Raw genomic sequence first — 19,390 nt, 5'->3', positions numbered from 1 at the left:
GTTAATAGGCCAGACCCAGGCTCACTAATTAGCCTTGCCTGGCCTGTCAGGCCTGTCTGAACCATTTAATACATAATTATATATATAAATAATTTTTTTATTATTAATAAAATAATAAAATATTTTAAATTTACTATATTTAATTATAAATAGTTTTGTATATTTTAAATACTTTAAAGTTTAAAAATTCTTATAAATATTAAATATGACATTTTATATATAAATATATTTATTAAAAAATATTTTTTTTAAATAATATTTTTATTTTTGTAAAAAAAAAATTAACAGGCCTTTTAACAGGCTTCAGGCCAGGCCAGGCTTAGTACTTTAAAAAAAGCCTATAGCAGGCTGCAGGCCAGGCTCAGGCCAATCAACTACATGACAGGCCAGGCCTGTTAAGAGCAAAGCCTGGCCTGGCCTGGCCTGTTTCCACCCCTAATTGTCACCCAAAAAAAAGAATGATATGTTAAAAAATATTTGGATTCACTAAAATTTGAGAGACGAATTTAATTAGTACACAAATTTTAAAGATTTTTTTTTCAGAAATAAAATAAAAAAATTATATTTTTTCAAACACCATTTTTAAACTTTAATTTTTTAAATACGATTTTTTTTAGAGCAAACTCGCCGCACTCTGCCGAACTCTATACAAATTATAGAGTCCGTGTGAACTTCATTCAAATTTTTTTGAATATCACGTTTTTAATCTATTTTAATATGTTATTGTCATCTCCAAATAGATCTACAAACAGTATATAGGGAGTACACAAAAATACACCGACAACAAGCATGGCTTCTTCAAAAAATTTTTTAATTATAAATTAAAAAAATAAGCCATATTTAACAATGACAACCATTATCATTATCTCCAGAATTACATAGGTACACCGAAATAAGTCATATTTAACAAAGATTTTTTAATTATAAGTTGTATTTTATTTTAAAAAAATTTAAATTACATAAATAAATTTTTTCAATATCCATATATTTTATTTGTTAATATAGTTTAAATTTTTTCTAAATTTGAAAAAAAAATTGTAATCATTTTTATATTTTGGCATATATAATTAACTTATAGGAATAGAATTAAATTTCTGTCAAATATTAAGAGTAAAATAATAGATGCAAATTAAAATGTCATAAATATTTTTAAAAAAATTCTTATAAATATTGAAGACTAAAAATATAGTTTACCTTGCCAAATTTATGGCCAAAGATCTTTGGAATAGTTGGGAGAACAGGTTGACAAATTTGTAAATTAGAGGCCACGTATGCCAAATATTGATGCTCATAAACTAATCAAGTAGTTAACAAAATACTATTGATATTATTGCCAACTTTCCACTACTAAAGGGACATAATTGTTGACAACAGCAAGTTTTGATATATTTATTGGTTAAACCATCCTTTCCTTTAGGTATGAAATTCACAGACAAAATTGCATAACGAATTTATATTAGTTAAATCCTCCTATAATATGCATGTAGAATATTGATAAGAAGTTTCTGATGATAAATAATGCCAATTGCATAATTTCAACTAAAATTTATGGGAGAATTCATAGATTTGATCTACTGTAGAATATAATAACGCTCTGCTGTATTTTTTTTTTTCTTTTTAATTTTCTACATGTATGAACAAATAATTTTGATGAGACAATGATTGGGGTGGCAACGTTTTTATTTTTAATTTCAATTAAGGTTGAAATATTTTCTATAGATTTTCATATATAAATATTTTTCTATGAATATTCAATTCGATTCATAGAAAGATCTGCTGCTAGTAGAATTGAGCATAGACTATAGAGCAGTTATATTATATTAAAAATGGTTAGAAATAAGTGTCAGAGAAATTTTTCATTTACATAAAAAATCTTTAATCATTAAGTTAAGATGTTTAATTAAAAATTTAATATTTTTGTATATATAAAAGTCAAATTTATTTAGTGATATATAAATATTAAATCACAATTTCAATATCTCATTAGATTATTGAATATTGTATTTTTTTATTACTCGTATATATTTGATCAAATAGAATTAGAATTGACATAGTATAAATCTATGAGTAAGATAAAATTAAATTTTAATAAAAAATTCAACTCGCAGATCAAACTAAAATTGAATCTAAATTATACCTATTCCGTTCATTGTCATAATATCATCTCTATACTAAATTAAAATCTTAGTTATATGATAAAATGAATTTTAATGCCAAATTTGTATAACAACCTATTGTGTTCCAGTGAAGTGCATCGCTTCCATCTAAAGAGGTAACTAATTCAAGGGCATATTTGTGCAAAAGTTTGGTAAAAAAATGTAAAAAAAAAAAGATTAAACATAGAATTTTGCTTAATTTTTCCATATACATTATAATAATACAAATATTTTGATAAAAAATAGATCAAATCTACAAACAATTTTTTAATACAAAATTAGTTTCCCAATTATAAAAAATACATTTCTTATTATTTTTAAAAATTTTAAGATAATTTTATCTTTTTAAATTTTTTGAAGATTTTTTGCTATAATTAAGCAGTTGATTAATTGAAAGTATTTTATTTTCCCTGTAGTTAAGCTTTTTCCGACAGGAGTCGTTGTCGATGCTTTTGGTCAAACTGAAATCCACATCAGCATGATGATGGAGCAACGCGCGTGAAAGCACGTGGAGTAAATAACACTCCCCTTAACACTTAATAGTTAATAGTTATATTTATATTTCTTTTTCTAGTTCTTCGCACTTTGCCACTTATATATATATATTCCAATCCAATTCTTCTCATCTTCCAACCTTTTCTCTTCCGCACTTAATCTAAACCCCCTTTCTTTTTATTCAATTTTAATCGGGCTTCGTCGTTTTGTTCTTCGAACCCTAACCCTAGAACCATTATTCGATATCTTTTTTATTCCAATCGAAATTGAAATTGGGGGTTAATTGATTTTCGGGGGAGCTGAATTACCGAGCGGGGAAACCACGATCGGAATTTTGAACGATGTCTGCTGCCGTGTGCGGAAGCAAGAGATCTTTCTTCGAAGAACTTCCCCCTTCGCCGCCACTCTCCAAGAAGCTCCGTTATTCATCACCGATTCGATTCGCTCCTCCTTCTCTCATTGATCACCTTCGAACCTTTTTCCCTCACATGGATGATCAGGTATTTATCTTTTCAATTTCATGAGTTTTCTTCCCTTTTAATGTATCCTTCTATTTTCTAATTGAGTTTTAATTTCAGGATATTTTGCTATTTCCAGTTTTTAATTTTTTTTTTAATTTATTTTGCTTCTTGGTTAAAACGTTTCCCTTCAGCTAGTGATGGTGATGCGATAATTTGAACTGCCTATCGGTTTATTTGACTTGTTTTATTAATTTTTCAAGAGAAGTGATTGCTAGATTAAGAAGAAAACTATCCTTTTTGGATTTTGAATGAGCATGAGCTGTATACTTGTGATGATCATGGGTTGATGATCTTCAAATTTTGAATATGTGATTCTGCTTTTACTTATAGGTTCTAGAGAGAGCACTTCAGGAATGTGGCAATGATCTAGATGCTGCCATCAAGAGGCTGAACGAGCTTTGCTTGGGGACTACTCATGGAAATACTGGAACTGCTGAAGAACCACAACTTGAAGTTAATGCGGATACAGGTATCATTTTCATCTGAAATTGAATGTATAGTTTATTGAATATTGAATTATTAGGGAAAGGGATTCTGCTTTTACATATCCTTGAATTTAGTTAGTTGTCAAAAAGTTTAGTGGTTAATCTTTGCAGATAAGTTGGAAGATGATGGGCTTTCTTCTGCTTCTGCTTCTGATAACTTGCCTGCAGTGGACAACCTTCCTAAAGATGGTGCAGAATGGGTTGAATTTTTCGTACGAGAAATGATGGTTGCTACTAGTGTTGATGATGCTAGAGCTCGAGCTGCTAGAATGCTGGAAGCTCTGGAGAAATCAATAAGTGCCCGTGTAAGCGCTGAAGCAACAAACGTTCAGAAGGTATTCATGATAGAACCATTCAAGCATCGTGTTTACCAAGCATTATGTTATATCTTGCATGACAGTATCTCACTTATTGAATGCCCTTAGCAAGGGACAAATAGTTTTGTACTGTATGTTATCCACTTGCTGCTATTGAAGTAGCACTTGTCAGTACTGGTCCATTTCAGGAAGAATATATAGTGGACACAGGCTGAGGACATTGGTCCTGACTTTTTTACAAATGACTTTTGTGTTGTTGTCTGTAATGTGTATATACCCATCTTAATTCAGTTACTAATGTTTGGTCATAACACTATGGGAGAGGATGAAACATGCTATGCTTAGACATGTGTTTTATGATTTTCTTTGAATAAACATACATTGCATGCTGAAGATTATGCTTATCAGTTAAAAATAACAGTAACTTTTTATATCTTATTTGGGAGGTTTAACCTGTATAATTTATCATTAGCTGTTTTCTTTTCAGGAGAATTTGTTGCTAAAGGAGCAAATTCAGGTGCTGATTAAGGAAAGAAATTCTTTCAAAAATGCGTTTAGAATCCAGCATGAGCGTTTTTCTGATTACGATGAAAAGAACCAAGAGTTGCAGCATTTGAAGCAGTTAGTATCTCAATATCAAGAACAGATCAGAACTCTTGAGGTCAGTATCAACTTTATCTCTATTTTACACTAATCTCATTATTTCATTTAAATTTCTCTTTGATAACATGCCTTTGTATATTCTAATATAACCTTGAGTTACATGGTTTTGTTGGTAGGTGAACAACTATGCTTTGGCAATGCATTTGAAGCAAGCTCAACAGAGCAACCCCTTTCCAGGGCATTTTCCTCCTGATGTCTTCTAATTGCACAATGCAAATATTAGGAATATGTCATAATAAAGCCACCAAAGTAGCTGAATTTTTTTTTGTTGGGTCTATGGTTCTGTCATTATTAGTTTCTGAGGGGGAAGGTAGGAATTGCATTCCATATGCTGTCAACCCGGCTTATAATTATAATTTGATGTTGTAAGATGTTTTCAGTTAATTCAATTATCGCGGTTTCATTACTCCATTTTGTTGTCTTTTATTTTAAGTTTGGCTTTTAATTGTTAGCACTGAGCAAGAAGCATATTTTGCTCTTAGAGCAGCTTTCTCTCCAATATTGTTCATAAATAAAACATGTTGTTTGACTGTTGAGCATTGCACTTATTCGTGCAACGTTTTCACTCGCATTTACTTAAATTCTTAGAAAATTTAAACTAAAAATCTCCATCTTGTTATTGTGGGCCAGCTCTTCGTTCAATTTAAATTTTTAAAAATTATCAAAAGAAACTAACCATAGTTATGTGCTCAATTTGTTCTTAGCTTGTAGCAGCGAATAATTGAGGCATACCATTTTAAAATTTTGCCCATTCATTGCTCTCCTGTATCTCTCTTCCTATGCAAACTTCTCTAAATCTTATTATCTATCGAATGCAAGCACCGAAAAACCTTTGCATAATATTTCACAGGCCAATGGTGATACTACAAAAAAGTTGTTCTTTACAAAATATAGAGAATTAAGTAAGATGCTTAAGGATAGATGTTTGGTTAAATTTAGTTAAAACATTAAGTTGGTAGCATTTTTCTTAAAATTGTTTCCCTCCAAATTTAAACCCAAACTCAAATATAGATAAATCCACATGCTCGAATAATGTTTTATTCATCATCAAGAACATATAGCAAACTAGAAAAAGCAAAAGATCGTCCATAATATTGTGTTGATTCTGCTTTCTAGAATTAATTCTACATTGCACTTGAGACAACTTCTTGGCTTCTCTGAAATTACTTGGTTGAAACTAGCTCCTTGACGCCAGCAGAAACGAAGCACTGAGATTATGGCTATCTTAGTTTGTTGTTGAAAGAAAGGATAACATATGCAGACACTGTTTTCTAATGCTTTCACCAACTTGTAAAGCTACTTACACAGATATCATACAAGACAATTTCTTGTAGTTTTTATAGAATGAATAACTAGTTTGAGGATCTTTAAAATTACTCTTAGCAAGCTTGTCAAGAGAGACATGTAGCGTTGTTCTCAACTCTGAAAGAAAAGTATATGCTCTATTATGTGAATTTTCATTAGGTGAAATATAAGTAACTGGAATTCTCGATAACTCTTTTTTCTCTCTCTCTTAACAGTGGAACTTTTTAAGTGTGTTTGATTTTGTATTTGCAAATCTGGATTAGTATTAATGTGATTGTAATTATAGGATTGATTTCGATCAAAATTCGTCTAGTAATAACTATAATATTATATGCACATCAAAAATATAAAATAAACTAGCAATCTTTAGATTGTCCATGATAAGCAAATCCTTGTGCAGCCTTAAAAAATTGTCCATGCTAATGTTTAGATTTCGATGCGGAGAAAGTTGTTTGTATTTTAGGCCTGGAAGCTTGCTTAACTTGTCTGGGTAATTGCTTTTCGGCTTCTTCTAGTCCCTTCAGTTCTCGTTTTAACCAAGAGGGTACCACATACTCTTATGAAAGGAGAAGAAAAGAACATGAATCATTCTTTGAGTGTGTCTTTTGGGTTGATTAGAGTTAATTCTGTTTTCTAGAATTAATTCTTCACTAGTTTGAGCTCTTGTGCGGCTTCTTGTGTGTTCTTCTTTTCTTTGCTAAGCTTGGGTGCCATCTTAATACCATGAACTTGAAGGAAGTTGAGGAGGCATTTCTCCAACCTGGCTTCATCTTTGCAGAAGAGCCTCAGCACTTGAAAAGGAATTTGGTTGTCCATGACAAGAAGATCCTGCTGCATCCGTACAAGCTTGTCAACACTAGTCCTTAGTTCTTGCTGTGGATCAACTGAGTTTCCTGATTTCTCCAACAAATGGAGTATAGAACATCCATCCACTATTAATAACCATGTGATGAACTCGTTCGTGTCTTCCACATGGGTGCAGTATTGCCATGTCTCTTCTTCATGCAGTTGACTTATTTCTTTGAGCAGTTTTGATTCACGCATTATTCTGTTAGATAGATGTTTTCTTTTTTAAAGCAGCATGTCACTTGCTTTGGATCCCTTGTCATAATTGAATAGTAATACTATTTTTTTCTAAGAACTCATTCATATAGAAAGACTTTCTTTCTCAACTACTACCTTTGTTTAATTTTAACACCATCTTCTATTCTACATTTCTGTGAATATTATAGCTTTTAACATCAAGTATGCTGGTTTCTCTATTAAGAAACTTCAGACCAACTTCAAACTCCAATCCATCTTGCTGGATACTAGTTGTTCGGGCAAATAAATCCATGATTTTTTAATACGAAGACAAATAAATCTCTAACTAAATTAAATTTCAAGTAAGTCCTTGATCAAAAGCTGAAAGGAGAGAACCAGATTCCAACTACTGCATAACAGTTTATGATTCAAGTACAGATCACACACACCTCACATACTCATATGAGTAGTGTTTTATTCATTATCAAGCAAAACATGGAAAAATAAAAAAAGATACTAAAGGAGAGAAAGGAACAAGTGATAAGTAAGAAAACAATATAACAGCTTTTTCTTTAAAAAGGATGTTATGATTTATCAAGATTTAGGGTGTATAGCAAACCATGTCTGGATGAATGTGAGAACAAGGCCAAGTGTGGCAGCCAACAAAGCAATGATGGTCCATGGCGAGCGAAAAAACGTGTTAGAGGCCTCTCCCATCCAAGACAGCATCCTGATCCTGCCTCGTTTGGACTCAAAATGTGAATGGATTTGGTCTCTGACGTCAGCGAACAATGGTGTCTCAGGCACAAGAATGCTGTCCATCTTATTAAACAGGTCGGCCACTTCCTTGTCATTGGCAAGTTCGTTGATAATTACGCCAGCCATTCTCAGCTCCTTGACATCCTCCGGTTGGTCGATGAGAGAGCTCATGAAGACTAAAAATGAGCTGATCTCGAAGTTGTTGCGAAAATCAGGACACATCTCATAGGCCACTAGGTTGAGGAATATATGAGGTGTTGAGCCATCCACTATGAGTTCTGGAAGCTGCAGCATTCCATCTTTGAAGCTGGGGTACATCGAGTTGTTGTGGGAATCTTTTGTCACACGAATCCCAGCTGCCTTGAGTTCCCGGATGGTCCCAATCCTGTACTTCCTGAGGTGCAGGGATCCCCTCTTCATCTTCTTGTGGTTGATAGCTTTGTAAAATGTGTGTTGGTCTCTCATTAAGAGGGCCTTCCTCAGATAATCAAGAAGATGGATGGGGTCCTCATCGTCATCTCCATCCACTGTTACCTTCACTTCTTCATTCTCTGTTTTCTTTCCGGGAAGCTTGGGTGCTGTCTGAATACCATGGACTTGGAGGAAGTTGCAGAGGCATTTTTGGAGCTTTTCTTGGTCCTGACACAAGAGCCTGAGTAATTGGAAAGGAAGCTGGTTGTCCAAGATAAGCAGATCCTGGTGCACCCGTACAAGCTTGTCCATGCTAATCTTTAGCTCTTGCTCTGGATCAACTGACAAGTCAGATTTTTCCAGCAATTCTAGCACACAACATCCATCCACTATCACATTATCTTTGTACAGGTGGCCATGGTCATCGTATAATTTGTCCCACATCGGTTTCAGTGACCATCCGCCCTCCCCAGTGAGTTCCCTAAATAAATCGTCAAACTTTAGGTTAGTATGCTTAAGATACATTGCTGCCCATGCTTCCTTATACAGCCATCCTTGCGATTGTTGAAACGGATCAAATGAAATGATCTGTGTCCTGTAATATCTTTGAAACTCAAGCTTTTCAGCCATGTACGCTGGAATTCGTTGTATTTTAGGCCTTGAAACTTTGTTACCTTCTCCAGTTAATTGCTTCTCCGATTCTTCTAATCTCTCACGCAGATCAATTGCCCCCCTGGTTTCCTCCGTGGACTCCATTGTTGGATGCACACTATCGAGTAGGTGGGTTGAGGTGAGAAAACAAATGACTCTGAGTGTGTTTGGTTGTTTTACAATCTAGTTAAGTCAAGCTCAAAGTCTTTGATTTTCTGTTTCTTAATTAACCAAAATCATTATGGTGTAAGTTCCCACCCACACTTTAAAACAAAAGGAAACAGAATAATAAAAAGTAGTGGCTTATAGCCATGGGTAATAAAAAGAAGAGAAAAGACAAATAGGTCATTAACCTTTTGACTTGACTTCTTGACCTTTTTAAAACTCAGACATATTAATACTTTTTCAAAACTTGGACATATTAATCACTCATATTCATTTGGACAGACCCAACAGAAAATGGGACTCGTGAGAGAGTTTATAAAATGAAACAAATTAGACCCAAAGATTGCTATGTCCAGATTTTGAAGAAGTCATAAATTTAAATGTATTTTTAAATTCTTAAGAATTTAAATGTCCACCTACCAAAAAATTAGGGATCAATTTGTTATTTTCTCCCAAAAAAAAAGTAGAGAGAGAGAGAGAAAGTGGGGAGTCCTTCTTTTGAAAAAGAAAAGAAACACAGAACGAGTGAGGGAGAAGATTAAGGGAGGCTTCTTTGAAGGCATGGTGGATTTCATATTCATTCCTCTGAGGATTTAAATATATGTATGTGTCTTTTTCATGTCATTTTTTAAGCTTGCAACTTGCAACTTGCACCTTGTCGCTAACACTATATAGCAAGTTCGATCCATCCAAGCTTCAATCAAATTTAATATGTTTTCCTCCGAATGCTATGGTTGACTCATGTAGGTTAGGGGTTAGGCCACTATTGTTGTTATCAATAATAATTAAAGAAATCATAAACGTAATACTTAGAAATATAATTACCTAGTTGTGTTTTTATCTTGTATTTTCCTTCTGTCTGTCTTAAAGATATTTAAAAAATAAAAAATAAACAAATCTGACATATAGTATCTGAACTTCCAATATATTAGCAAACCTTACTAAAAGAAAATCCTGTAAAAGGTTATCTAATGAAATCAGAATTGTGTTTAACTTGTACTAATGTAAGTCGTGTGCATATCATTTATCATGGTAATATGATATAGTGGAAGCTAATGTTTGCTTGGTGAAGTTTCCGATTTTGCAATGTGCTTCAAGTGAGTACTCATTCCTGTGCCAAGATAATTTATAATTTATGGATTCTGCTTCACTCAATTTCAACTAGATCCTTCTGATTTTTTCATAATAAAAATTGGAAATTATGAATTTCAGCATCATAATAATTAACGGAAGAATAAGATTCCAAAGACTGCATAGCAATTTGGGATTTAAATACACACTGCAATTCACATACTCATATGACTATATGAGTGATGTTTTATACATCATTAAGCACACACAATATTAAAACTTAACAAGCAAAAGATCTGATATGATGAATAAAGTTACAGGAGTATATAAAGGACAAAATGACAAGCAAGAAGACAATAGTATGAGAGTGATTTTCCTCAAATTGGAGGAGAAGAACAAAAACAAATCAAGGTAACTAGCAGATAGTTTATCATCCACCAGATGCATAACACCATAAGACTCAAATACAAATTATTGTTCACATACTTATGTGAGTGATGGTTTATTCATAATCAAACACACAAAAATAAAACTTTAAAAAAAGAATGATTCAGCCATATGAAAGGAGAGGACGCTACAGTGGAGTCCTAAGAAAAGAACACGAATCATTCTTTGAGTGTGTCTTTTGGGTTGATAAGAGATGATTCTGTTTTCTAGAATTAATTCTACATTGCACTTTAGACAACTTCTTAGCTTCTCTGAAATTACTTGGTTGAAAACTAGCTACTTGACGCTAGGCGTGGCACTGCACAAGAAGGAGTGAAACACTATAAAGGGTGTGGACTTTGTTATTGTGTGGTTCCAAAGAGTATAAGAAAAATTTAAGGTTATATAATAGCAGAGAGTTTTCTTTCCTGAAGGAAGGACCCATCAAACACAACTAGAACAGGGTCCTAGGCTCGTCTCCGCGACTTACACCTGATATGTACCAGCTTCCTGTATAAAAAATTAAAATAGAATCTCAGCATGTTAACACTATCTCCAATGCAAATAATCAATGCAGAAAAATAGACTAATCACATGAAAAGTAAGGGGAAATGTTTAAATATTTAATCGAAACTATGAAATACTTGAAGCCATGACATGATTTGATTTTTATTTGTCAACAATTATCAATAAATACAAGAAGATCATGCTAAAATCAAATGAGATATCTTGACAAGGTAAAAAATAGAAGTAATATCACTTAAGTATTGATGATTTTATAATAGGCAGTAACTATGATTGCTCATGCAAGGAATTTAACAATCATAGTTACTGATCTAAGTCACAATGTATGCAAACCAGTAATCACAAAGCAAAACATTATAGAAGTACAAATGCATCCCACACAAACAACAAAATCATAACTAAAACAAACAATATGCCAAGATACACCATAAAAGATCAGATAAATCATGATGGTACCTGCTTAATCAGTTGCCATCACACAAAACTTAACTTCTGTTCCCTTATTCATTACTTTTTGCCATACTTTGCCGCAAAAGGTTTGAAGCGCATTATCCCCAGAGCGTGCAGTAAAAGTAATGTAATACATAATGCCGGAAACAGCTTGGCAATTAGCCTTGACAAGATGATCAAACTCAAAATTCGCATTCTACATGGTAACAACAACAAAAATAATAATAACAATAATCATTAGTGAATGAGATTATAGACATAAACTAATATCGATAAAGCAAAAACCATCATAGACAATACATTTTGGTTATTGTAGACTTGCAAGGCTTGCTTAGCAAAATCGCTCACGAGTATTATAGCCGGTACTTACTTGACTCACCGAAACGTATGAACAAAGAGGTCGATGATGCTGGTTTTGATCGGAATATATATTTGTACATAGATATACGATGGCATACAAATAAACATGAAAATAGCATTTTTGTAATATAATTATTCTGCAAATATTTTATGTCCGACTGTTTTAAAGTTTCTAACTTTGCAATGTGCTAAGTTTCTTCAAATTGAGAGGTGTCAAAAATTAGATAAAATTGAGGAAGCTATGAATTTGAAGCTGGAAACAATAACAGGAGAGTCAGATTCTAGCTATGGCATACCAATTTAGGATTCAAATACACACTACAATTCACATTCTCATAGAGGAAACTTAGAAAGCAAAGATCTTCCATAATATGTTCTTGCTGCTGGAATGAGAGAAACAAAAAAGTGATGTTATGAACCTTTGGGGTGGTTGGTAAACCATGTGTGGATAAATGTGAGAACAAGACCAAGTGAAGATATGAGTTGTTTGATGCGTTTATATGATCAGCTGGAAGGTAATAATTTTGCAGCCATTGTTTTCTTATGCTTTCACAGAATGTTATTATCACACACACAACTCAAACAAGTCATGCATATCATTTAATAATTCATCATTGTCTATGAAGAATCCTTGATTTGAGGATTGAGCAAGTTGTGTTAGGAGAGACATGTAGCGTTCTATTTCAGTAAATTGTACTCTCATTAGATGTAAATTACAAATTCCAATTCTATATATATTTTCCATCTTTCCCATTCCATTATTTGCATAGCAGCTATCTTTTGTCATGGTAATATTGTTTGCTTGTTGAAGTTTCCAAATATGCAATGTGCTTCAAATTAAAATAATGGAAATCATGAATTTCAGCATCATAATAATAAACAGGAGATGCAAATTCGAAATACTGCATAGGATTGAAATATACTCTGCAATTCACATGCTCATATGAGTGATGTTTTATTATAAAAATCTTAGCAAACACCATATAAATTGATTTAGAAAGTTCATAATGAGCCTGTGACTACAAGCCTGCAACATTGTTAAGTATTAAAGTTTCTAATTATGAATGTGAGCATTGCAATTGACAACAGCAAACAAGAGAATCAGATTCCAGGTACTGCATACAACTTTAGGATTCAAATACAGACCACAGCTTACAGCTCACAAAGTCATACAAGTGATGCTTTATTCATCATCAAACACCTCAAAACTAGAACTGGAAAAGCAAACCATGTGATTATGAAGCTTTAGGGTGGATGGCAAACCATGTCTGGATAAATGTGAGAACAAGGCCAAGTGTGGCAGCCAACAAAGCAATGATGGTCCATGGCGAGCGAAAAAAGGTGTTATAGGCCTCTCCCATCCAAGTCAGAATCTTGATCCTGCCTCGTTTGGACTCAAAATGTGAATGGATTTGGTCTCTGATGTTAGCAAACCACGGCGTCTCAGGCACCAAAATAATGTCCATCTTATTGAACAGATCAGACACTTCTTTGTCACTTGCAAGTTCATTGATAAGTATGCCAGCCAATCTCAGCTCCTTCACGTCCTCCGGCTGGTCAACAAGAGAGCTCAGGAGAACTAAATATGAACTGATCTCAAAGTCGCTGTGAAAATGAGTCATCTCATAGGCTACTAGGTTGAGGAATATATGAGGCATTGTGCCATCCACAACTAGCTCTGGAAGATGTAATATCCCATCTTTGAAGCTGGGATAGATCGAGTTTCCAGCCGAATGTCTTCTCAAACTAATCCCAGCTGCCTTGAGTTCTCGTATGCTTCCAATCCTATACTTTGTAAGGTGCAAGGATCTCCTCTTGATCTTCATCTCGGCCGCCGGAATCTCTTTATGGATTGTGTCGAGGTCTCTCATCAAGAGGGCCCTCCGTAGATAATCTAGAAGATGGACAGGATCCTCTCTGTTTTGATCATAATCTCCCTGGACAACTAGTTTGAGTTCTTGTGCTGCTTCTTGTGTGGTCTTCTTTCCCTTTCCGAGCTCGGGTGCCGTCTTAACACCATGAACTTGAAGGAAGGTGTGGAGGCATTTCTCAAGCCTGGCTTCATCTTTGCAAAAGAGCCTCAGCACTTGAAAAGGAATTTGGTTGTCCATGACAAGAAGATCCTCGTACATCCGCACAAGCTTGTCGACGCTAATCTTTAGTTCTCGATGGGGATCAACTGAGTCTCCTGATTTTTCCAACAAATGAAGTATAGAACATCCATCCACTACTAATAACCATGTGATGAACTCGTACGTGTCTCTCACATCGCCGTAGTAACAAGACATGCTTTGCCATATATCTTCTCCATGCAGCTGACTTATTTCTTCGAGCATTTCTGATTCACGCATTATTGTGTTATATAGATCTTTGAAAGATTGATTAGTGTTACGGATCCGGCCCACCATCCCGGATCCAAGACCGAACCCAACACTGGTTCCCCGGGTCCGACCCGTTCCTCACTTCTAGAAGGCCCGAAAACGGCATTCTCAGACTCCTAACCGACTTTCGAATTCAAACGTCTCCTTTATCTTAGCCAAACAAGATAAGATAAGACATTCTCCATCACCTATAAATAGAGGACTCAAAGTCCCTCCAGGTATTCATTCATTCTGCACACTTTCTACCTCTCAGATCCATTCTGACTTGAGCGTTGAAGTGTCTTTGCAGGTACCACTCCCCATCGCCCCAGTCAAGCGATCCGGCATCCGCCTCGACCCGCAGGTCCCCGATCCACCTCTCAACCCGTACCAGAGACATCTTGTACATTGGCGCCGTCTGTGGGGACCCTGCGCCAACCGGGCCCGATGGGGGACGTCCTAGAGGAGACCCCCTCAAGCCAGGATGACTCTCAACCAATTAACCCGACCCCCGAGCACCGTGAAGTCACAAACCGAGAAAGAATAGCGAGTGCGGTCCAAAACGCAAACAATCACGACGTCACGGACAGACGACATCATGAGAAAGCCAGCGACAAAGCAGCGCAGATCATCCAGGATCTCTGCCTCCGGGTTCAGGAACTCGAAGGCAAGATAACCAACAAAGGAAAACACAACAACGAGCACGGAAGCCACGCAACCTCCAGATCAAGATCTCGCCGCAGTAGATCGCCAAACCGAAGAAACGACAGAAGAAACGGTCGCAGTCCATCACGCGATCGCAGACACGAGACATCACCAGAACGGCGATACAACAAAAAACATAACCGTAGCACCTCTCGAGATCTGAGTTCTCAACACTACTCAGACGAAGATCGGAGGGACCGAAACACCAAGCGCACGAGAAACGACCACATAATAATGGGCGCTACACCCTTTACAGAAAGAATCCTAAGAGCAAAACTCCCCAAAGGCTTCGACAAACCTACTGATATGAAGTACGACGGAACCAAGGATCCCCAAGAACACCTAACGGCTTTCGAAGCCAGAATGAACCTAGAAGGAGCAGCCGACGCGGTCCGATGCAGAGCTTTCCCGGTAACCCTCGCCGGGCCAGCGATCAAATGGTTCAACGCCCTCCCAAACGGGTCCATAACCAGTTTCCACGATATCACACGAAAATTCATGGCCCAGTTCACTACAAGGATCACTAAAGCCAAACACCCCATCAGCTTGCTCGGGGTCACACAAAAACAAGACGAATCCACAAGAAAATACCTCGACCGCTTCAACGACGAATGCCTAACGGTCGACGGACTCACGGATTCCGTCGCAAGCCTCTGCCTGACCAACGGACTAATGAACGAAGATTTTCGCAAACACCTCACCACCAGACCGGTATGGACCATGCATGAGATCCAGAACGTCGCCAAAGACTACATCAACGACGAAGAAGTCAGCCAAGTCGTCGCGGCCAACAAGCGGCAGCACGGCAACAACCAACGCGGCAACTCGGCTTCTCACCATAACGCAACACCCAAAGAGAATCAACGGGACCACCCGAGGCCGACCAACCGGACACCGAGAGTAGGCAAATTCTCCAACTACACACCCCTAACCGCACCAATTACCGAGATATACCACCAAATAGCGGACCGAGGCATCATTCCAAAAGCCCGACAACTCAAGGAAAGGACAGGAGGCAACAAAACCCTCTACTGCGAATACCACCGAGGCTACGGTCACAAAACGCAAGATTGTTTCGACCTTAAAGACGCCCTTGAACAAGCCATACGAGACGGCAAACTCCCAGAATTTACCAAAATCATCAGGGAACCGAGACGCCCGGAGAGAGACAGGTCACCGGAGAGAGAAGGACGTAACCCGAGAACCCAAAAGCGACCCCCAAGAGAAAGTCCAGGAAAAGACCCGACCATCATAGTAAACGTCATCACGGGCAAAGATGCACCATGCAAGTCAAAATCCAAGATAAAAAAGGACCTCCAGGTAATGGCCGTCAGAGACCAAGCCCCAACTCCCGTATCCAACAAAGCAATAACCTTCCTACCCGAGGACTGCCAGCACGGCACCGCAGCCGAAGACGCACCCTTCGTGATCTCGGCGAAAATCGGAACCGGATTAGTCCGAAGAATACTAGTAGACACCGGAGCAGATTCCAACATCCTCTTTCGAGGGGCCTTCGACAAGCTTGGGCTCCGCGACGAAAATCTTCAAACGCACCGCAACGGTGTCACGGGACTCGGGGACAACTTCCTCAAACCGGAAGGCTCCATCACACTCCCCCTCACCATAGGAACCGGTGACAAGAGGAGGACACTCATAGCCGAATTCGTGGTCCTAAAAGACTCCACTGCCTACAATGTCATCCTCGGAAGAAAGACGATCAATGACTTTTCGGCCATCATCTTTACCAAATACCTCCTTATGAAGTTCATAGCGGAGGACGACTCCATCGGGACCATCCACGGAGATCGGGAAATCGCGGCAGAATGCGACAACACCAGCCTGGCTTTACGGAAAAAATCCCGCAACGCAGCCGGGATATTCCTGGCCGACCTAGATGCCCGACAAGACGGCCAACCTAGACCCGAACCAGAAGGCGACATGGAGAAGCTGCAAATAGGACAGATCAAGGACGAATACACCTTCATCAACAGGAACCTCCCTTATGACCTAAAAGAAGACCTTTCCCAATTTTTAAAACAAAACAGAGACCTGTTCGCTTTCACTCCAGCCGACATGCCGGGGATAGACCCTGACTTCATGTCCCACCGGCTAGCCGTGAACCCCAAAACCAAACCCGTAGCACAAAGAAGAAGGAAAATGTCAGCAGACCGAGCGACCGAAGTCAAGAGACAAGTACAAGCCCTGCTCGAAGCAAACTTCATCCGAGAACTTCCCTACACAACCTGGTTAGCAAACGTTGTACTTGTAAAGAAATCCAACGGAAAATGGCGGATGTGCGTCGACTATACGGACCTCAACAAAGCCTGCCCAAAAGACGCCTTTCCCCTACCGAACATCGACGGACTAGTGGACTCCGCATCCGGACATCGATACCTCAGCTTTATGGACGCGTACTCCGGCTACAATCAGATACCCATGCACCGACCCGACGAAGAAAAAACGGCGTTCATCACCCCCGACGGCACGTACTGCTACACAGTCATGCCCTTCGGTTTGAAAAACGCCGGAGCAACATACCAACGGCTCGTCAACAAAATATTCCAGAACCTATCCGGAACCAAACTAGAAGTCTACATAGACGACATGCTCGCCAAAACCGACTCCGACGAACAACTCATCAGCGACCTCAAGGCCGTAACGGACACCCTAAGAAGACACCAAATGCGACTCAACCCAACAAAGTGCGCCTTCGGAATGGAGGCAGGAAAGTTCCTCGGCTTCATGATCACACAACGCGGAGTTGAAGCCAACCCGGAGAAATGTCGCGCCATTCTCGAGATGACGAGCCCAAAAAACCTACGCGACGTTCAGAAGCTCACCGGCCGACTGACAGTCCTATCTCGCTTTCTCGGAGCATCAGCCCAAAAAGCAATCCCCTTCTTCAAACTAATGAAGAAAGGAGCCCCCTTCATATGGAAAGAAGAGTGCGAAGCGGCATTCCAACACTTCAAGGAAACCCTGGCGGAACCACCAATCATCGCCAAACCCCAAACAGGGGAAACCCTGTACTTATACCTCTCCATAACGGAAGAAACACTCGCGGCGGCACTCATCCGAGAAAACAAGAAAAAGGAGCAAAAACCTATATACTTCACAAGCAAAGTCCTACAAGACGCAGAGACCCGCTACTCGCGCCTAGAAAAACTAGCCTTTGCCCTCCTCACGGTGTCCCGACGCCTGCGACAATATTTTCAAGCCCACCCCGTAACGGTTCGAACCGACCAAGCAGTCAAACAGGTACTACAGAAGCCCGACCTAGCGGGTAGAATGCTAGCATGGTCCGTCGAACTATCCCAATTCGACATCAAGTTCGAACCCCGATACGCAATCAAAGCACAGGCCATGGCCGACTTCATCGCAGAGATGACCCCAGGAAACACCCCCCCGAGGCATGGAAACTACACGTCGACGGCTCCTCGAACGTCACTTCCAGAGGCGCCGGTGTCATTCTGGAAAGCCAAAACGGCGTCGTGATCGAACAATCAGTCCGATACGATTTCCCGGTCTCAAACAACCAAGCAGAATACGAGGCCCTCCTGGCAGGCCTAACCCTAGCCAGCGAAGTCGGGGCAAAAGTCCTGGAGATCAACACGGATTCGCAAGTAGTCAGTTCCCAAATCAACGGAGACTACCAAACGCGAGATCCCCTACTACAACAATACCTCGCCAAGGTCAACAAACTAAAAGAAGAATTCGACCAGGTAATCATACAGCACGTCCCCAGGGAAAGAAACGCCAGAGCCGACCTCCTCTCCAAACTTGCTAGCACCAAGCCAGGACACGGCAACAAATCGCTAATCCAGGAGGTCGTCAAAACGCCGTCCGTATCCTTAACAGCCGACACCCACCTGACACACTCCCACCACAAATCATGGACCTACCCCATCCTACAGTACCTCCTCAACAGGGAACTGCCCGAAGACCCTAAAGAGGGAAAACGAATAAAAAGGGAAGCCGCCGGTTATACGGTCGTCGCAGGACAACTATACAAACGCGGATTCTCGCAACCCCTGCTCAAATGCGTCGAGCCCGGGAGCACGGAATACATACTACGCGAAATCCATGAAGGCTGTTGCGGCCACCACGTCGGAGGTAAAACCCTTGCCCAAAAAGTCATCCGCGCCGGCTACTTCTGGCCCACGATCATCCGGGACTCCATGCAACTAGTGAAAAACTGCGATAAATGTCAACGGCACGCCAACATCCACCAAGCCGCCCCGCATCAGCTCAGCATCATATCGGCAGAACGGCCATTCGGCACCTGGGGGATCGACCTTGTCGGACCTTTTCCCACGGCACCAGGCCAACTCCGATATCTCATCGTCGCCATAGACTATCTCACCAAATGGATCGAGGCCGAGCCGCTAGCCTTTATCACGGCGACCCAATGTCGAAAATTCCTTTGGCGACAAATCATCACCCGATTCGGGATCCCCGAGATCGTCATCTCGGACAACGGAACCCAGTTCGCCGACACCAAATTCAAGGAATTCCTAAACGGGCTACGCATATCCCACCGCT

At 38.9% G+C, this 19,390-nt stretch overlaps 3 protein-coding genes across 3 annotated transcripts; 1 reads left to right on the top strand and 2 right to left on the bottom strand.

Annotated features, from left to right (window-relative positions):
- Positions 1–2,704: 2,704 nt before the first annotated feature.
- On the top strand, positions 2,705–5,046 carry LOC107617498 (uncharacterized). The gene is made up of 5 exons (XM_016319265.3): positions 2,705–3,151; positions 3,503–3,641; positions 3,769–3,992; positions 4,462–4,635; positions 4,754–5,046. Exons 1-5 carry the CDS (start codon positions 2,993–2,995, stop codon positions 4,838–4,840), a joined length of 783 nt encoding a protein of 260 aa, XP_016174751.1. The 5' UTR covers positions 2,705–2,992; the 3' UTR covers positions 4,841–5,046.
- A 2,286-nt stretch (positions 5,047–7,332) lies between these two features.
- Positions 7,333–9,050, bottom strand: LOC107614680 (UPF0481 protein At3g47200). Its single transcript, XM_016316823.2, has one exon. The coding sequence runs from the start codon at positions 8,889–8,891 to the stop codon at positions 7,560–7,562; it is 1,332 nt and encodes a 443-aa protein (XP_016172309.1). The 5' UTR covers positions 8,892–9,050; the 3' UTR covers positions 7,333–7,559.
- A 1,884-nt stretch (positions 9,051–10,934) lies between these two features.
- On the bottom strand, positions 10,935–14,134 carry LOC110267274 (UPF0481 protein At3g47200-like). The gene is made up of 5 exons (XM_088498086.1): positions 13,047–14,134; positions 12,807–12,810; positions 12,080–12,166; positions 11,497–11,619; positions 10,935–10,958 (listed from the first exon to the last, which is right to left on the bottom strand). The coding sequence occupies exons 1-5, from the start codon at positions 14,132–14,134 to the stop codon at positions 10,935–10,937; spliced, it is 1,326 nt and encodes a 441-aa protein (XP_088354212.1).
- Positions 14,135–19,390: the final 5,256 nt, after the last annotated feature.

This window comes from Arachis ipaensis, chromosome B9, assembly GCF_059453495.1.
Source record: "Arachis ipaensis isolate K30076 ecotype BB chromosome B9, ASM5945349v1, whole genome shotgun sequence".
NCBI classification, from domain to species: Eukaryota; Viridiplantae; Streptophyta; class Magnoliopsida; order Fabales; family Fabaceae; genus Arachis; species Arachis ipaensis.
This window is presented reverse-complemented; position numbering and strand designations above follow the sequence as displayed.

Coding starts and splice junctions, on each gene's coding strand:
- LOC110267274 (XM_088498086.1), bottom strand. CDS start 14,134: ATGCGTGAATCAGAAATGCTCGAAGAAATAAGTCAGCTGCATGGAGAA. Junction 11,620..12,079: donor TGTATTTGAATCCTAAATTG/GTATGCCATAGC, acceptor GTTACCATGTAG/AATGCGAATTTTGAGTTTGA. Junction 10,959..11,496: donor TTCAAACCTTTTGCGGCAAA/GTATGGCAAAAA, acceptor TTTTTTATACAG/GAAGCTGGTACATATCAGGT.
- LOC107614680 (XM_016316823.2), bottom strand. CDS start 8,891: ATGGAGTCCACGGAGGAAACCAGGGGGGCAATTGATCTGCGTGAGAGA.
- LOC107617498 (XM_016319265.3), top strand. CDS start 2,993: ATGTCTGCTGCCGTGTGCGGAAGCAAGAGATCTTTCTTCGAAGAACTT. Junction 3,642..3,768: donor TGAAGTTAATGCGGATACAG/GTATCATTTTCA, acceptor TAATCTTTGCAG/ATAAGTTGGAAGATGATGGG. Junction 4,636..4,753: donor AACAGATCAGAACTCTTGAG/GTCAGTATCAAC, acceptor TTTTGTTGGTAG/GTGAACAACTATGCTTTGGC.